Source organism: Excalfactoria chinensis, chromosome 8, assembly GCF_039878825.1.
Source record: "Excalfactoria chinensis isolate bCotChi1 chromosome 8, bCotChi1.hap2, whole genome shotgun sequence".
NCBI classification, from domain to species: Eukaryota; Metazoa; Chordata; class Aves; order Galliformes; family Phasianidae; genus Excalfactoria; species Excalfactoria chinensis.
Genome location: NC_092832.1, coordinates 20,699,185 through 20,717,504, shown reverse-complemented (window position 1 = coordinate 20,717,504; position 18,320 = coordinate 20,699,185). Strand labels below are relative to the sequence as shown.

The following is an 18,320-nucleotide window of genomic DNA, read 5'->3' as shown; positions in this document are numbered from 1 at the left end:
CATGCTCACGGAATTCTTTGGCTCAGTTCTGCGGAGACACTTCAGGGTCCTGGTTATGACACCCAGCAGGGAGAGCTTGTGCAGCCTTTCCAGCCCTGCAGGCAAACAAGTGGCTTTGTGTGAGTCACGAGTGACATCTCCAGGCTCTCAGAGTGTTTGGAAGCTCTTCTGTCGTGGCTGGTTGTCATAGTTGCTTTGCAAACAGGGGGAAGGATCTCAGCCTTAGCATCATAGACTAGAATATATAGATTCTAAGACATAGAATTACTGTTATTATTATTTTGAGAGTGAGTCTTGAAGGGAAAAGAAGACAGTGCTTTCGCTCAGTGGAATGAGCTTGCGTTCAGTGCTGCCCCAAATAACAGGTTGAGAGATCTGACCCAACCTTAATTGTTCTTAGTAAGAGAGACTCTGGAAAAAATAATGAGCAGTGAGCAGGAAAGTGAGCCCAGTGAATTAGAGAGAAAATTGTGCTACAGACTAAGTGGAGAGAAAAGAAAAGAAATGCTGTGTGGGGTTGGAAAAAGAACGTGGAGAAGGAAAAAGAAAATCAAATGGAAAAAATGCGGTATTTTGGACATCTATTTAAGCCGGTTTATATTTTGTTGTTCGTTCTGTTCCTTAATACGTTGCACAGGCATCTTCTTAGCTGAAATAATTGTGTGTCTTAGAGAACAGTCTTGGAGAAAATGCTTAATTTGACAGGATGTTTTAGGTGTTTCCCCAGTGCTGCCTATTCTAAATCATTTTAAAATCTGGAGAGGAAAGTCAATATCTTTTACAGTGTTTAACAAGAAAGTGACAGGGTCAAATATATACATCTCTACGAATGTATGTGTTCCCTAAGCACATCTAAACATGCATGGTTAATTCTGTGCATCTGCAAAAAATATTTGAGCCACGGGGCCCACGCAATACCAAACAAACTTGAATGCACATAGGAGAGGGCAGATTGAGTCATTCTGTTTCTAATTAATTGAAAGGTTGAACCCAAGAAATGCAATATGGATTATGAATTTGACCACCCCAAAAATACAAACTGTTTTGCATGTAGGGCTGTTCTATGGTGAGCAAAATACAGACAAAAGAAGAGATATATTCAGCTCATTCACGGAGTCTGGTTCAAAGCTACTTGATTGCGGTGCCATCAGATGAGCCCTTTCCATCTTGTATAACCATCAAGGTTCCTAAAAACTTCACAGATGGCATCACTGATGAGAATTTTGCAATCCTAAGCTCATCTGCACATGCATCCTTGATGTTCTTACTTACTTTGGCTAAATGCTGTGATCATTATCTGTCCAACAACCAGAGGAACAAGTATTTGGTTATCTGAGCCGTGATGATGAGTGCCTTAATTGCACATATGAGTCAGGTACACAGCCAGATGTGTGCAGAAGGTGGGGGTGAGTTGGTGAATGTTTTTGAGACCACATCACTATTTAGGCTCTGCTGAATGCATCCTGGCTCACGGGTTCCGTACAGACATCTGAAACAAAGCACTCTGAGCTATTCCCCTGCTAGCAAGACCCTGGGTAAAACTGGAATGCATTATCCTGGCTCTGTGATTGCCTCGTCCCAATGCAGAATCACAGGGGGATATTCTTAGGATATTAGAGAATCATCAAAGCATTTCTTAGAAGGGCAAAGGAAAGAGCTAGTGTTGTCATCTCCTGCCTCAGGACCACCCAGACGCTCTACAGCAAATCATGGGTCTTCAGCTACAGCATCTTGAATTGTTGTTCACAGAAATTTTAAGCTATTTCATTTATTATTTCTTTTTAATTTTTTTTATATTTTTTTTTCCAATTTTTTTTAAATTTTTTTTTTTTTTAAGGATGACATGTAGTTTCCTGACAGGCTGGTTTTAATAAGGTCAAAATCTTTGTTGTTGCCAAATCAGAGAGGAATATAACATCTTTAAGTCATTAGATGGGAATGGGGTAATTACTCAGGGGGTGTGCTTCAAAGGTTATTGGTTTTTACAGCGTTCTGTGTTTTTACACCACTCTGCAGTTGTCTGAAAAGTAGCTGCAGGCCTGATTCTGCTCCTGCCACATGTGCGGGTGCAGAATCTGCAGGGAAGGTATTTGTAAGGTTTTCTTGCAGCGTTTCAGGGCAGGAGGTTGAATAGGGCCATATGCAATCTTCTCTAGGGATGGGGGAAACTTAAACCTAACCATAAGTTGCAGAAAAAAATCCCAAACCTTTCCCACCCGCTGAAAGTTCAGGTCAGAAAAGTGCCCTCAGGCTGTGCTGGGGATGTTTCTCACCTGCTCCTTCCCTACCTGCTAAATACATGCACATGTTTCTCTTTGCACCTTTCTGTCCTCACTCTCACACTGACACTTCAAGGTCCTGACTCAGCTGTGAGTCAGGAGAGGAATAGAAGTGAAGTGATTTAATGAGATTTTTATGTTTCACCAACGGGTGGCATTGTGATAAGAAAAAAAACTCGTGTCCTGGCTGCCAGCCCATGGGCCAGAACTGGAGACATCCGAGCAACATTTCAGCATTGGCCTCTTCTTGTTAATATCACCATGGCCTCCCTGAATCCACAGGACTCCATGAATCACCCTCTCCTCTGAGGCTAACCTAAGAGCTCCCTAAGAGATGGGACCCTAAGAAGGGACACTGGCAGTATCTCTGCTGCTGTCAAATCATCATAGAATGGCTGAAGGATCATCAGGTTCCAACCCCCCTGCCACAGGCAGAGCCACAAGCTTCCAATTCTGGTACTAGGCCAGACCACCCAGGGCCCCATCCAGCTTTGTCTTGAACACCTCCAGGGACAGAGCATCCACAACCTCTTGGGGCATCTGTAAAGAACTTTCCCCTGACATACAATCTAAACCTTCCCTTCTTGAGCTTAAAACCATTCCATCATTCCCCTGTATGGGAGATTGGTAATCACAGCCTGAACCTCTGATTGATCAGCTGAGGCAAGTGTAGGGTCAGCTGTGGGAGCACAGGTGAGAGTGATGTAGCTGTGCTCCTGGAAGGGGTGGAGCTCGACTCCATCCCCTCTGAGACCTCATTTAAGGGCTGACTCCCACTGAGGCAGCATCTCTTGGAGATCGCTCACCAGTGAGGACTGCCCCAGCTTCTTCAGCCAAGGCACCACCACTGGTGAGTTTTCCTTTACTTATACCTTCTGTACGTTTGCTACCATCTGTATATTAATAACCAATAAAAAACCCCCTTGTCCTATCACTATCTTCCCTTGAAAAAGCTGGCTCCCCTCTGTAATACTATAATGTGATGGAAAGTACAGCAGTAATAGTGGGGTGGCAAAGTCTGAGCTGCAGTACCTAGAGAATCCCTTCGTGTTGTTTTTAACATCCCTTGCCAAGTTCAGTTCCATCTGTATGCCTCTCTTCAAGTCCAGATACAGCCTGAAGGTAATCTTCAGTTCTACTCCTTGCTGTGTTTTGCAGAGTGAAAGGAGCAGTCTTTCTTTTCCCTGGGCCTAATTTAAGAAAGATTGCAGTAAGCTGTTCTTACCAAAGTCCACAATGGGACATCAACTTAGATGAGGTTCAGCAGACCTTAATTCCACAGAGAGAGCTCTTAAGGACAGCTCATTCTTTGTGGGGATGGAGTGTCCCCTGGAGATGTCTCATTCCCAACTGACTGTAGAGAAAACACAGATAAATAGCTCTGACTACAAGCCTGCCTAATTGTAGCCTGTAGCTATGATTAATCCCACCCTTTAAATCCTGTTAGAAGTCCAGGGCATTTGAAGGACAGCTTGTGATTCTCCTTGGTGGCATCTTCTGTGGGTGCTGCTGACAGCCTCACTCCTGTATGTCTGGGAGGCATCCCATCCTTGTATGTAGCATCCTTGGGTCTTGGCAAGGAAAATGCCCTCCCACCGTTTATCCAGTGATTTGCCTCATGCTGGGCACATTTTGATGCCGCAGCATCCTGGCATGCTTGGCCTTATGGCTTTCTGTCCTTTCAGAGCCATTGCCTTGTGAAACTTGTGCTTCCAATTTCCTCCTTTCCCTCTTATTCCTCCTAGAGATAAGCAATGGCCCTAACAAAGAGCGGGGCTCATCGCAGACATAGAATCATTTGAGTTGGGGCCACTAAAGGCCATCTAGTCCAACTCCCTTTCATTCTGCACTGAGGTTGGATGTTCCAAATGTTCATTCCAAAGGGGAATGGCTGGCTGGCCAGCAGTCTCTAGGGGAGACAGAGCACTGAAATAAGGCAGGCTCTGTGCTCCAAGTTCTTCACGGGTGGGAATATGGTTCCCATTGATATCCTGTTGGAAGAGAAGCTCAGATTGATGGTGGCAGGTTGTTGAAATGCTCCTGACGTTGTTGCCTGACCCCTGTACCGACAGCGTGGCTTCAGCTGCCTCTCTGTGCTCGTAGAGAGGGCGGATTCTTGCAGTGTGGAAAATGGAAAATGGCCAAAGACCTGGGCTCCCTGCAGCCCCAGGATAAAAGGAAGATAATAAAGATAAGGCTCTTCCTTGGCTCGTCCCATGTTCTCTTTTGGCCACAAATCAGTGTGTGAGATTGCTCACTCTTTCAGACATGCAAAGCCAGTTTACTGCACTACTGCAAATGAGTAGTGGCCTCCCTCGGACAAAACTCTGATTCCTTAATCTCATCCAGATTGGAGTTTTCTTTCTTTTTTCTTTTTTTTTTTTGATGATGAGCTGAATGAACCGTGCCAAAGTGTGAGTGTCTTGGCCTTGATCCTGCAAGAGGTTTTAGAACGTGCTGAGTTGTAGGTATGTGCAAACGAACCTTGCTGGGAGCACTTGTGCCTGCAGTCCTAAGAGTCCTGCTCATTTGAGACCAGGAGGCTCAGCATCCTGCAGGACTTATCCCCACTGGCTGCAAGAACAGTGTCCATGAGAAAGGCAGTGATGAAGAGATATATGAAGCTTAGGGATTGTATCCTATGCTGACTTAAATAATCCCTTCCAGCAATACATAAAATCTTAATCCGAAAATATCAAGAGATGGAGACTTCACATTCCCTTTAAGAGCTTACTGTAATGATCTTCACAGTTAAATCCTTGCAGCATTTCCAGTGTGATTTTTTTCTAGTATTCAATTTTTTTTCTTTATTTTTTTTCTTTCTTTTTTTTTTCACCCAGCTTACTCTTATTTTCTCTTTTTTTGAGCATATACTCTTTGCTTTCAAAAAGGGTGGGCAGAATTCTTGCCAGGCAGCTCGGTTACATACTGCAGTGTGCTGGTCCCAGCACTTGAGGCAAATGTATTTTTCAAACCTTGATCTGTAAGCTTGGGGTGACGTAGGTAGGTCTGGTTAGTTCCAACAATAATCACCTTTTCTAGCAGGACATTATTTCTGATCACCAGAAAAATAGTACAGCGAACTTTCACATCTGTTCATTAAATGAGAAGTGGAGAAGTAGGGCAAAATTTGCTTGAAAAGGAAGAAGAAGCATATACTTAATATCGCTTAAAAAGAAACACATCACGAGGTTAACATCAAATTAGAAATGCAAGATAGCCATTACTGTATTTACTCAAATTCTTTCTGTTATTAGGTTTTCAGTTGGAAAATGCCTATTTTCAGTGTTCACTCTAAGCTAGCACATCATCTTGATAAGCTGCTTTCATCAGGTTCTGTATGCATGCAAATACAGAATCATAGAATAGAATAATTAAGGTGGGAAAACAATCCTCAAATCCAGTGGTCCACCTACCACCACTGTCACCCACATCCCTCAATGCCACATCCCCACAGTTATTGGACACCTCCAGGGATGGTGACCCCACCACCTCCCTGGGCAGCCTGTGCCAGTTTATCACTTCTCTTTCAGAGAAGAAATATTTCCTGGTACCCAACCGGAACCTCCCTTAGTGCAACTTGAATGTCACCAGATCTGAAAAAGTCCCCACTCATCAGAGTAGATCAGTTTTCCATCAGATCGAGATCAGTTACTGGGAGCTTTATGCTTCCAGTATGGGTGGTTTGGGAGCAGAAGTAGTGAAGGGACCATCTTCATGGAAACTGCAAAGCATGTGGCTCCTAGGTGGGAACCAGAGCTTATCAAGCACTATCACAAGGACTTGCAGGAAAAAAAGCAGGGAGAGTTGTTCAGACAAATGAGAGAAGACTGAGATGAAACATGGTTAAGTCTTCAAGCTACTTGAAAGGCTGCTGAGAAGAGGAAAGGAATGAGCCTGTCTGTGGGGACAGCAGAAGCCATGAACTTGAGCTGTAGCATGGGAAATCTGGTGAAACATGAGGCAGTAATTCTGGATGTCAGATCTCTCTGCAGAGACTCTGGAATTGCTATCATTGTAGGCAGTTTTGAAGACTGGATTAGACATACATGCCAGGAGGGGTTTCTATCTCCCAGTCTTTGCGATAGAGGGGCCAGAAAGTCCCTCCTAGCCTTGTGTTCTGTAATCGTGCTGTGGTGTCATATGTGGTCAAACATGCCCCGATGATAGGGATAAACCAAAAGTTAGACTGAAAATGCATTTCCAAGCTCCTGGCACTCTAAACTAGAACAGAAATTCCCCCGTGGGTTGTATGTGCATTTTATTTTTCAATGTTAGTATGCTCCCAGCTCATCGATGTGCTTCAGCATACCCCCAGCATAGAGGACTTGATTCATGTGGTTGGATTCAGTAGGGTCTGTTGACACAGCGTGTGCCTGGGGCCCCAGCTTTGAGAAAGTATTACACGTGGTGGTAAGACAACGTATGACTAATGCGCTGATTTGAAAAACTTCTCTATTATCTGATCAATAGTACAAGCTCATGAACGTGATACCTGGAGTCTTCCAGATTCTTAAAACAATCCCATACACAGGAGTGAAAAAGAGACATATGAACAGCAGAGGCACTGGTTGCCTGTTTGTCACCGCTCCTGTGAAATGTTTCACTAAAGACGTATTTGTCTGATGCAAAAAAACTCAAACATGGAATATCCTCAGCAGGTGAGAGAATCTACTAATTTAGATTACTATCCCCTACATCTGTGATTCATCTTGTGAATCATATGTACATTTCAAGAAGGAACAAAACTTCCCTAAGGATGGTGGGAAGTGTCCAGTTATTGTTCAGGGGACTTTGCTTCTGCTTTCCAATGATTCTACCTGCTGAAGACTGAGATTTCTCTCCCTGCTTACTATAGAAACAGCCAAGTTACAAACTCAAACCAAAGATTTTACAAGAAGGCACACAGTGTTTGTTAAAAGGGACCATTCTCTTTAATTATCTCTAGACCACCTGGGTAGTAGGCTAGCATGCTAGAAGCAGAGCTGCATTTAAGGAAATATATTATATGGCTAAGCTGTGATTCATCTGCTCTTTGTGTGACTTGTACACATTAATGGAAACACAACGTTCTTCTCTATTAAAGCACTTAGGGATTTTTTTTTTGCTAACAGATAACCCCACCTAACAATAATCATCTTAACAAAGAAGCATTTATAGAAATCCAATGTCTTGAAACCAGCAAATGACCCCACTGGCTGAGAAGAGTGGTAAATATTCTCAGGTCCTTTGGAAGGAAACCATGGATTTTAAGTTAATAGTCCCTTTTTTTTTCCTCTCTCTCTCCTCAATAGTACTTTTCCCCCAAGGGAAAATAAATAAATAAAGCAAATCACTTTTGGAAGTCTGCAAACAGATGGAAGCACATCATACAGAAATGCAAACTCTCGACTTAAGACTCCTTATGAGCCCTTTGGTTGGCCGTGAATCCCTGACCAGCCTGTCCCCAACCCCAGGCAGTGCACACCATGCATCCCAGAGATGCAGAACAACAGTCTGTGCAAGGGACTTTGTACCTTTTAATCTCACTGGAGAAGCAGGCCCGTAGAATGGGTCAGGAGTAGGATATACCCCATCTGCAAATCCTGTACTGCTCAAAATTGCTGGACAGATTTAAAACAGACTATAAACTTATCCTGGGTCTCACCTTTTTTGACGCAGTATCAATTTCTGAAGCTTCTTACCCTGCATCATCCATTAAAGACACAAACCAACCACTTACTACAGGAATTTAGACAGGAGCTTTCTCCAGCATCATGTGATTTCAGAATCCTCTGTTTACAGCAGTTTGTTCCCTGGAACAAACACTCCTTCTCACTATGAAGGCATAATACTGGTTAAGTGGAGTATCTGTTCTGAAACAGTCCCTGTGTCTTTAATTCTAGGCTGCCTGTTCTTTTTCTCCAACTCATTGCACATCGGTTAAGGTCCCACCCAGAAAATGTGGTGACAGTGTAAAGAATAAGGGAAGAACTGAGAAGAATTATCTTAAAACCCAGAGCAAAGTGCTACATGCTGTAGTTGTCCATTGCATTTAATGTTGACCCACATACATGTTTACCAGTGCCCTCTCCTGAGCGGACTATGATCTTCTCACAGCTTATGAGCAGTTCAACACTTCTGAAGCAACTGAGCTAAAAGCTCTGAACAGTGGTGATAATTATATGCCATCTTAGTATTGGCTTAAACAGAAAAAGACAAAAGCATTAATCGCTACTAAATTCTGTGCATGAATCTGGAACAAAGAATTGTTCTTTTTATCTGATGTTATGCAAGGCACAGCCTTTTTCCTCCAGGGTCAGGATCTCAGATACTGTAGCTAAATAGTTACAGGACTGCAGAGCTTCTTATGCCATAAAAAAAATTATGTGAGGGTCATTTTTAGTGCTCCCAAACTCCCTCTATGGAAGATTTAAGAAGTAACAGAGAGAATCTGCAGATATTAGTGTCACATCTTGTTTTCAGAAGGACTTGTCTTTTTTTCCCCCCTTGCTCCACAGCAGAGCCTTGTTTCTAAGTCCAAAATCCACCTTGCACAGTCTGCACGCTCATGTATGCTGCCCTGTGACAACTGGTGGATTATGGACCATCCAGTGCTGGGTGCAAAGGAAGCGTTTTGTGAAATGGAAATTACAACTTAAAACTTGCAAATCAATGGAGAACTGACCTTTCTGACCCTCAGTGTCATGGGAATCGTGATGAATTCCAACATGCACGTTCAAATCAAAGTACTGACTCAAGCTGTAATCAATAAGCAATCATGCTACTATCTAGGCAAAGCCGCAGCGGGAAAAACTTCACCCTGAGTCTGTTTTTGGCATTGTCATAGGATTCAGAATTCCCTAAAACTAGGAAAAGAAATGAAACTGCTTGGTCTCCTGTGCCCAATGTTATTGGTTTTGTAAGGGGATCTCGGGGAATTTCTTATGAGGTGTGAAACAGGAGAAGGACATCATTTCTGGCCCCTCCTGGACTTCTTTTCAAGTCCTTGGTGGGGAAATCATGGCTCTGAGACATTCCAAATGGGTCAGTACAAGGATACAGCTGTCACAGTCTCTGAAAGATGGCCAGGAGTGGATGCTTAAAAAAATGAGTCTAATAAATTAAATATATTGAGTGATCTCTCCTTTGGTTATATTCTACCAGCAGCCAGAATCGGAGGGACCTTCTGAATCAGAGTTGTTTCCAGAGCATCACAGTTAGCATCCTCTGGGAATCTCCCTGTGATCTACTGAGGAGAAAAGATAATTGTGATTGGCATATTGGTTGTTACTGACAGCTAGGACAACAGCTAACAGAGCAAAGGGCCCTCCCATTTAATTTCCTTCTCTTGTGTTTTCTTCTAGCACCACCACGTTGCCTTCCTATATCAGGATAACCAATGGCTACATCACAGTCAAACCTCCCATTTGGATTTCCAACCGTCTGGACCAGAGGCCACGCTCAGATCACCCATCCCAACCTCAGCCTACAAGCTCAGCTTCAGCCACCATTTTATGGCCATCAGTGACTGCTCCTCTCTACGTGGCCATAGCTTCATTTCTCCTGAATCTACTGCAGCCTTCCTGACCACATTAGTATTATGTGCAATCCCTTGGAATAGAGAAGAGAGATAATTTATGAACGAATTGGATGTTATGACAACACTTACAGACTGGACCTTCTCAGTGAATCAAGAGTGCCTTCTAGCTGATTTGTTCTCTTTGCCCAGATACATTTTGAAACTCTAAAGCTTTATTGTAACACTGACTTACATCTTCTTTTTGTAGAAGGATCTTTATTTCCCATAGTGCTATGGGGTTTTGTAAAATATTCATGTTCATATAAAGAAGAAAAAAAAAAAAAAGAAAAAAATGTATTTATTCGACTGGTAAACTTATTTTTTTCCTTGTTGTATATGTTAATAACATCCCTAGTAATCAGTAGCGACGGTGAAACAGATAAATTAATATTTTCTATATTTGTTTTCTAACTGACAACTCTGCAAATGCCTCAAGTGGCACCAAAGTGAATGGCTTGTTTCCTTTAACCATAACTTTTTACAGCAACTATCCAATAAGTGCATTTGTACTGAACTTTTATTTTGCTTTTATAAAATTCTCATTAGAATAACTTAGACTAAATAAAGCAGGTCCCCTTCTCTGTGGCCTATGCCCAATAGAGGAATAGGTGCATTCTCAAGCTGCTACAACCTAAAATCCCTGCTATTTTTATGTGACTTAGCAAGTCGTTATTCAAGATAAACCTCTAAGTTCCCCAGTTTTCTTTCTTTAACTCAACCATTTAACTTCTCTAGAAATTACCAGTCTCCCTTTTTACCTTGAGATTAATTCATTAGCTAACTCAAAAAAGATTTCATTTTAAGTAAGTCCGCAATAATCCCACTGGAATTATTCTCTCCCTCTTTTTATATAAACACAAGCCTACAACCTTTCTCACCATAAACAAGAGCAGGACTTGGTCTGTCTGTAGAGCATGAAGATGCAATATCGTGCTAATCTGTAGAACTGCTTTACTAATTTAACTGATAAAAGGGCAGTCAACCTGCAGGGAGGGGAGAAAATGTGTAGAAATTCATTGGCATCTTGCTATTATGCTTACAGTTGGAATCTTATGCTGAGTTATGATCTGTCCAAACTCTGTTCAAGGCTACCAAAGTAATTCCTCTCTCGTACAAGAACTTTCCTCTGCTTGTAGCCTATGGTCCCTCTATTGACTTAGATGGACACGTTCTGACAGCTTGCACCCAATGAAAAATTCACCCAATCTCCAAGCAGAAACTTTTCATTAATCAGATAAACAACATTCAGGGGAAATGCATCCATCTTAATAACTGCCATGCTTAGTAAGGCATGTTGATTTTTTCCCCCAAAAAACAGGATGTAAAAAAAATCACTTTCAGTGCAAAAAGTTCTAACCAAAAATGATTTTTGAAATAGTCTTTCTTTTTTTTTTCCCTGAAGGAAGCTTTTTCACCTTAAAAACCATATCAGACAATGGCAGCAATAACAATAACACCAACAAAAATCTGACTGTCATTGTGCCAGCAGCAGCACCACCTTCAGAACTGGAGACAATTCCACGTCATCTTTAGGTCTCCTCAGTGGAAGGTTGGTTTAGGGTTCACAGTTTGTTGGTCATCAGATTAATCATTCAGGGAAGAAGGTTAGGAAGTAATCAGCCTGAAAGAAGTACGGGGCCTTATTTGGAACCATGATAAACACGGAGCTTTTCCACCATGCATCCCAACCCACTGCTTTGCCAAGGCAAAGGAGAACACATTACTTTCATTTGACTTACTGCACACCATGACTTCCAGCTCTTGCTCTGCTATGGAGAAAAGGATACGTAGATTTGTGGTTGACTTAAGTGGGTACAGCAGACAGTTGTGTAAGCTGCCTCTGTTTTATAAGGCACAATAGTTGATAAGGCTGAATGGAAAACTTCAAGCTTTGCCCCAAATGTGAGATTCAAGCACGCCCTGTGCATACTTCTGTGTTGTGTATTTTGGCTAGCAGAAGATTAGAGATGTTAGCTTTGGACAGAAGCCATTCACCTTGCATAATATTTATTGCACTGGGCTGGATATTGGAAACATATTTTGAGAACTTTGGTTTCAGCTTTATTTGTCTATTTCCCCTAAAATGGCTTCATTTGAATATAATGGCTTAACAGGCCTTCAAATGGAACCTTAACACATTTTAAAAGATTGCTTCTCCTGCCATATTCAAACCAGAGTTCAGAACTGAATGACAATATGTTAGTCACAAAAATTGAGCTGGAAATAAGGTAGGCAAATCTTAAGGGTGATGATAAGTTACACAGTAAAAGTGAACAGCCAATGAACCAAAACCCACTGAATTTTACTTGCTGTAATCTGATCAAGTCCAGAAATGATTCTGTGGTACCATCCCAGAAATAATTCCTGATGTCAGAGAGCTTACAGAATTAATAGATAAGATCATGTGAAGATCAGGGAGAGAGACAAAAACAAGAGCAGGAAACAGAAACAGTATGGCCAGGACCATAAAGAAAACCACCAATAGGATCAAGACTGGAACTTAGCAGTTCCACTGTACCCAACCTGTGGTTTTCTCTGAAGGACTCTGGGGTCTTTGTTTTAATATAGTGAGCACACAGACACAGCCACACTCACAGCTCTCACTGTTCCGCACAGAATAATATCTCAGTTATATCACTATTATTTCCTGAGTCACTCCTCCATTGGACAGTAATACTAGATACTAGCTCATATATCACAGTGTGTTTGGATATCACAGTATGTAAATAGCTTAGAGATCAAAGTATGTTGTGACATATTTACATTTCTTAGCATTTTGCCTGTAATCCCTGTGAAATGAATGAATGTTGCTGGAGGTCACCATATTTCATCTGTCCTTCTGCCTAGTCATTCTGCAATGCAGGTGTCTAAGCAAGGTGTCTGCAGGGCTTGGAGCCAACATCCTTCTGCCAGCTCAAAGCATCTAGCTCACACCACCACCCCAGGTTAGGGGAGAAGAAACCACTTGCAATAAGTTTAAGAGGAGATAGCTTCCCACAGATGCTAGCTCAGGAACCACAGGTGAATGGCTTCAGTGTAGTTTGCTGACCAAGTATTTCTTTTCTTGTCTTCCCTAAGCTATGACTTAGAGTAACTTGTTTTTTTTAATCCTCGGCACATAAGGATTGCAATACTAGAAAATGAGACCCTCACTGTGATTGATAGAACAGGTTATTTATTAAGCAGCTACAGCAGCTCAGTATTAATTAAAATACATCCGTGCTGGTGTATTTAGCACAGTGCTATGCACATCCATTGCAATGAATCACGATTGTGTTCCACATGAAGTTTATAGTGTATCAGATTTGATGCATGTTCTAGAAGTAACACTACCTACCAGCTTCATGGGATCTCACTTCTATTCAGTGGATTTCTCAGAGAGGGAGGAGCTTTGTTTCTTCCTGATGAAAGCTCAGATTTCCAGTGACAAATTCCAGGAGAGAGGGATTTAAAAATACATACATCCACACTATGTAAGACAGCAAATACTGATGGTAGTATTTACTTGCGCGAAACACAACCGAGGGAGCCATGCAACGTCTAGCAAACAGGTACACAATTTTTCACACTCTTGGGTCCAAAGTTGAATGTTTGCAAGATTCACCTTTTCAACTCAGCTACAACTGACACTGCTACAATTCACAGTATGTGTAGTGGTAACGTTATAAAAGGAATGTTATTTTCTATCAAGCTATTGCCTCAGTAAACATACCATACCACCAGCAACAGGACTAACTTCCACTCTAATTGTTTTAATGCTTCTCTTGCCAATGTTTAGCTACAGATGCTGTATGAATGTGTATTGCCACTTGAAGAACTGGTCAGTAAGCTGGGACAGAAGGTATATTGTATTTTATGACTGATGTAGTTTCTCTGCAATCCCTTGGGCTGTTGGATAATGCAATATCTCTTCCAGAAATAAAATGATGGAATGATTTATGATTAACTACGCTTTATACAGGTGTCAAAAATCTACTTTGTTGCTCTTCCCATTCCTCCAAGCTATGGCGTAATTTAGGAACACCCACAGTGCAGAGCTGTATGTTTGTCTATGTTCTTCAACATACAATTGAGAAGAGAAAGAGGGAAAGAGCACTACACTCAGTGCATTGATTGGTCAAATGATACATCCCCATCAGTCATTACATATACCTCTGTAAGAAAGGAGCTCCCCATCATATCTATAAGCCAGAGAGACCAAAGTGCCATACTGGTTATCAGAGCATAAATGCTATCGTTCCTAACTTTTAGTACCATAAGATATTTCCATTTTATATCCAGAAAGGCTTGTTATACCCCCAAAGTGATCGACATGCCACAGTGCATGGAAGATTTCTGCTTGTTTTGGCTTAGTTAGAGCAGAAAGCCAGTTTCTTAATGTTGAGCTCATGGGTTTGAGTGTCTGTATGTGTGTTTATGGGTACACGTGTGCGCTTTGTCCCCAGCCTAAATGCAGACTTTCCTGCAACAAGCTCTTCAGGAGGCACCTTACTACAGCCAGTACGATCTTGCCAAGTAGTAAATGCACACTTCCCATGTCCAGGAATGATTCACTGCCCTGCAGATTCATGCTCACACTGAATTTTAAATTGCATGTTTGTCAGTTTTTGATTCAAATGTACTTCAAATATTTTTTCCTGTTCCGCCTCCTGCTTTTGTGAACTGTTTTGAAGAGTGGAAAGAAAAAGATGCTTTCTAATATTATTTTGTCAAAATATTTTTGTAGCGTAATATATTAATAAAATGTTATTATAAATCCGTAGCACAAGAATCTTGTATGTCTGCGTTATTTCTTCTGCACTAAAACTGGGGAAGCACTGAAAAAAATGGGAGGGTTTTCCAATACCAACACTGGATGGAGAAACTGTACTCTGGGGAAGGTTCCATTCATTTGGGTAGAGATGTTTAGAATCTCACCATTACCTTTCTATATGTGAGAAATGGCTTCACCTGGTGTGCAAGGAGTCATTCTGAAGCAGCCTCAGCCTTGGCACATGGGAGAAACCACTTGGTTAACCTCACTGCGTGTCTGGGGTAGGAGCTGGAGGAATGCTCTGTGTGGTCTGTGAAGGACCTGAGAGCCCTGTTTTCAATGTCAAGAGCTTGGGGCAGTGTTGGCATTGCTGTCACAGTGGTTGGCTGTTAGAAGCCCAACCAAGATGCAAGAGACTTGCTGATTACATATCTCCCTTTCTGTTCTCACACCTGCACCTTGCCTTGCAGCTGACCTAGCAGGCTTTCTGCTGATCACAGGATTATTGTTTGGCTCTTAATTACGTGCAAAATCATTTGCTCTTTAACACACCTTAATTGAGAGGATTCTACCAGCAAAACTGTTTTAGAAACATCCATCACAGTGTGAGGCACCGGCACTTCAGATAGAACTGAACTAAACTTGGCACAGGAAGGGATTGCCATTGAGCACAAAGGGCAATCTAGAAAACAGGGTACAAAAGATCCCACCTCTTGAAATACCAGGCAATCCTCATCCCACTTCTCCCATCCGATCCCTACGGCCCAGCCATGGCCCTGACAATACCCCATTGCACACTGCCAGCTATTCCTGGCCCCAACCCATCCCCTCTTGCCAAATCTTTTCACTCTGAAGCATCCTGCTCAGCCACAGGCCCAAACCCGATCCAACCCTTCAGTCAGCACAGCCAGATACCGGCTCAGAAGTGCCTTTTCTTAAGCTTCTCCTTCCCCTGACCTCTCTCTGTACTCCCAGACTGTAATTGTAGCTTTTTTCCCCCTAACCTGAGATTTTCCTGTTAATAGATTTGCACTGGAAAGAAGGGAAGCCGAGATGAGAAAGGCTCAAGGCAGGCCACTGGCTTCTTCATGGAGCACCTCAGTAACCACACAGCTGCCCAGCAGCACATCTCCTTTGGGATCAGTGCTTCCCAAGTCCCAAATCCTGAGTGCCACCCACAAGTGCTCCCCATACTGCTGGGGCTGGGAAGCTGTTTAGCCACACAGAACCTCAGTGTGAACCCACATCTCACTGTGCTCAGCAGTTCCTAATCTTCTCAGCTGATTAACTCCCAGAAATTTTCCACATGCAGAGAGTAGAACCCTCTAACTGATTTCCAATGCATGTAAAAGGCTTTTCTGAGCCATCTACTGCAAATGCTGCAATACTCTGCCATAGATCCCCATGACATACACTCTTCCTTCAATCAGGATGAGGATGGCTGCCTTCTGCAGAGCAGTGCAGTAATACCTAACAGTCTGCTACCATACAGTGATCACACAACTGCTGCCACACTAGAAATGAAGATAGAATGTGGCCTAGAGACAGCACATATCATTGCCTGTGTATTTAATCACTATTGAATGAAAGCAGAGGAGCTTGGGATTATTGGAGGGAAGGAACAATATATCAAGCAGGGGAGAAAACAGGGGTTTATCTTAAGGTTATGGCAGTGTGTGCCCTCTGCTGCTGACTCTTCCAAGAAGACACAACCAAACCCAAAGACACAACCATCTAACACAGCCACAAGAAAGGAGTTCTGTGGCATTTGCAAGGGATTAAATGGAGTAAGGAAACCGCTTAGACTCACATTAAATGGAGAGAGCCCAGTTGGATGTACAGGTGGAGCCAGAGGAGCTGCAAAAATCACAAGTTGTCCAAAGACAAAAAATAACCAGACACCGTAAGTCTGCTGCCAGTAATGGAACAATAGTAAAGGAAAAAAATCATACACATCTAGGCTGCTAAATGACTGGATGGTGGGAATATTTAATACTTACTTTCACTGGGGTCTTAAAATGTAAAACACAAACTTTTTATTGAGCATTACAGATTCTATATTAGCTTTTTTAACAGACTGTTTCTCTCACTTTAAATAGGAGCCTTGTAATATCTCTTTGTGAGTTTAGAGAGTGAGTTTCAGGCACCGGGTATTGAAAGGGCAGATGGTAATGGAAGCACAAATGCACAGCTCCTGTCCCTCTTGCAGCTTGGCAGCCAGATTATTCACCTTGTACCAGCTGATGGACTTCATGTGGCAAGGACACGCTTTGTCCAGTGCAGGAATATCTCAAAAGCACCGTTGTGTAGATTTGAGGTCAATGGGACACACCCCAAGGTTTTGAGTCCTGGTAATGCCACCACATTTTGCAGATATGAAAAGGAGTCAGGACTCAAAACCCCAGTGGGTCCATCTTTGAGTTAACCTGTGCCTGCCTAACAGCCCATAAAGCTCACAAAGCGTTCTGCCCTCTCTCCAGGTTTAACACCCAGTAAACTGCATTGTGTGTGCAGCTGCAATGAGAACTGGAGCCAACATGCAAGCAGAGACCTTCCACTGACTGCAATGGGCTTTGTACCACATTCTGGACACCTAAAGCATTCAAGCAGCACATTCAAATCCACAGCTAATACACCCTGATTCAAAGCACACCAGCATTTTGTTAGATCGGGTTGCACCTTTGAGTGAAAGCCACCATCCAAAGCTCTTCGCTTTATTTTACTTCCACATCTCACATAGATTAAGCTAAACCAGCAGAACAAATTACATGGAGCCAAACCTCCATCAAACTGATTTCCAGAGGAATGATAACAATAATAACAGCAACAGTGAGTTCACGCTCACAGCTCTCATTGACACCTGGTGCTCTCTGCCTTCTTGGAAAGAGAGGCAGCTTGAACAAAGGGACCAAGAAAACATCAACAGGCAGAGTGAGGCAAAGCAAATGAAAGACAGATGTAGGAAGGAAAGTGGGAGCTTTCTGCTTTGATTTGCACATACATACCCCATATTTTTACTGTCCTAAGGAACATCAGTTTGTTGTCCTAATGATATCAGTTCTCCTGTCCTCTTGCATGACTTATGATGCACCTTTATTTCCACAGATGAAAACTATTGATTTTTAATTATAACATGATGGATACACAGCCCAAGATAGCACTATGTGGGTGAATTATTTGAATAGCAATGCAGTAGGGCCCTTCGGCTTTATGGAAATCACTGCAGCTGTTTATCTTGGCAAGGGTAGGTTTGTCCCCAGCTTCATCCTGTGTGAAGTCTTTCCACCCACTCAAGTTAGCCAGTGCGTTCACCTCATTTTTAATGGGAGCATTATCATCTTCTACTTTGCACTGGTAAAAATATATATAATCTCTCTCAGAAGAGGAAAAGACAGAAACACACACCTACCCAACTTACTTGAACAACTATCTCCATTCATACTGCAGGAAGCAAGAACTTCAAGGAATTTGCCAGAAATTGTTTTCCCTTAGCAATGGTCCAGTCCAAAAGTGGACGCAGAGGTTGTGATATCATTGCTCAGGCAGAAGGACCTACTTGAAGACACATCAGTTCAGATGATGCGTGGACTGCAAGCACAATAGCTGCAGTTGTATGGTTGTATGTTGAACAAAGCTAGTTGTGTTTTCTGGCTGTGCACAAGTCAAGCATTACCCTGAGGGCAGGATCCAACCCACGCAATGATTCCATCCTGCTGCTGCATTTCCT

At 42.4% G+C, this 18,320-nt stretch overlaps 1 protein-coding gene across 1 annotated transcript in view; it reads left to right on the top strand.

The window, feature by feature from the left end:
• Positions 1 to 10,455, top strand: part of TRABD2B (TraB domain containing 2B) — a 238,375-nt gene extending 227,920 nt beyond the window's left edge. Inside the window, exon 7 of the mRNA XM_072343459.1 lies at positions 9,626 to 10,455. Coding sequence (XP_072199560.1) covers positions 9,626 to 9,848 — 223 coding nt within the window. The 3' untranslated portion in view covers positions 9,849 to 10,455. The remainder of the gene's footprint in view (positions 1 to 9,625) is intronic.
• Positions 10,456 to 18,320: the final 7,865 nt, after the last annotated feature.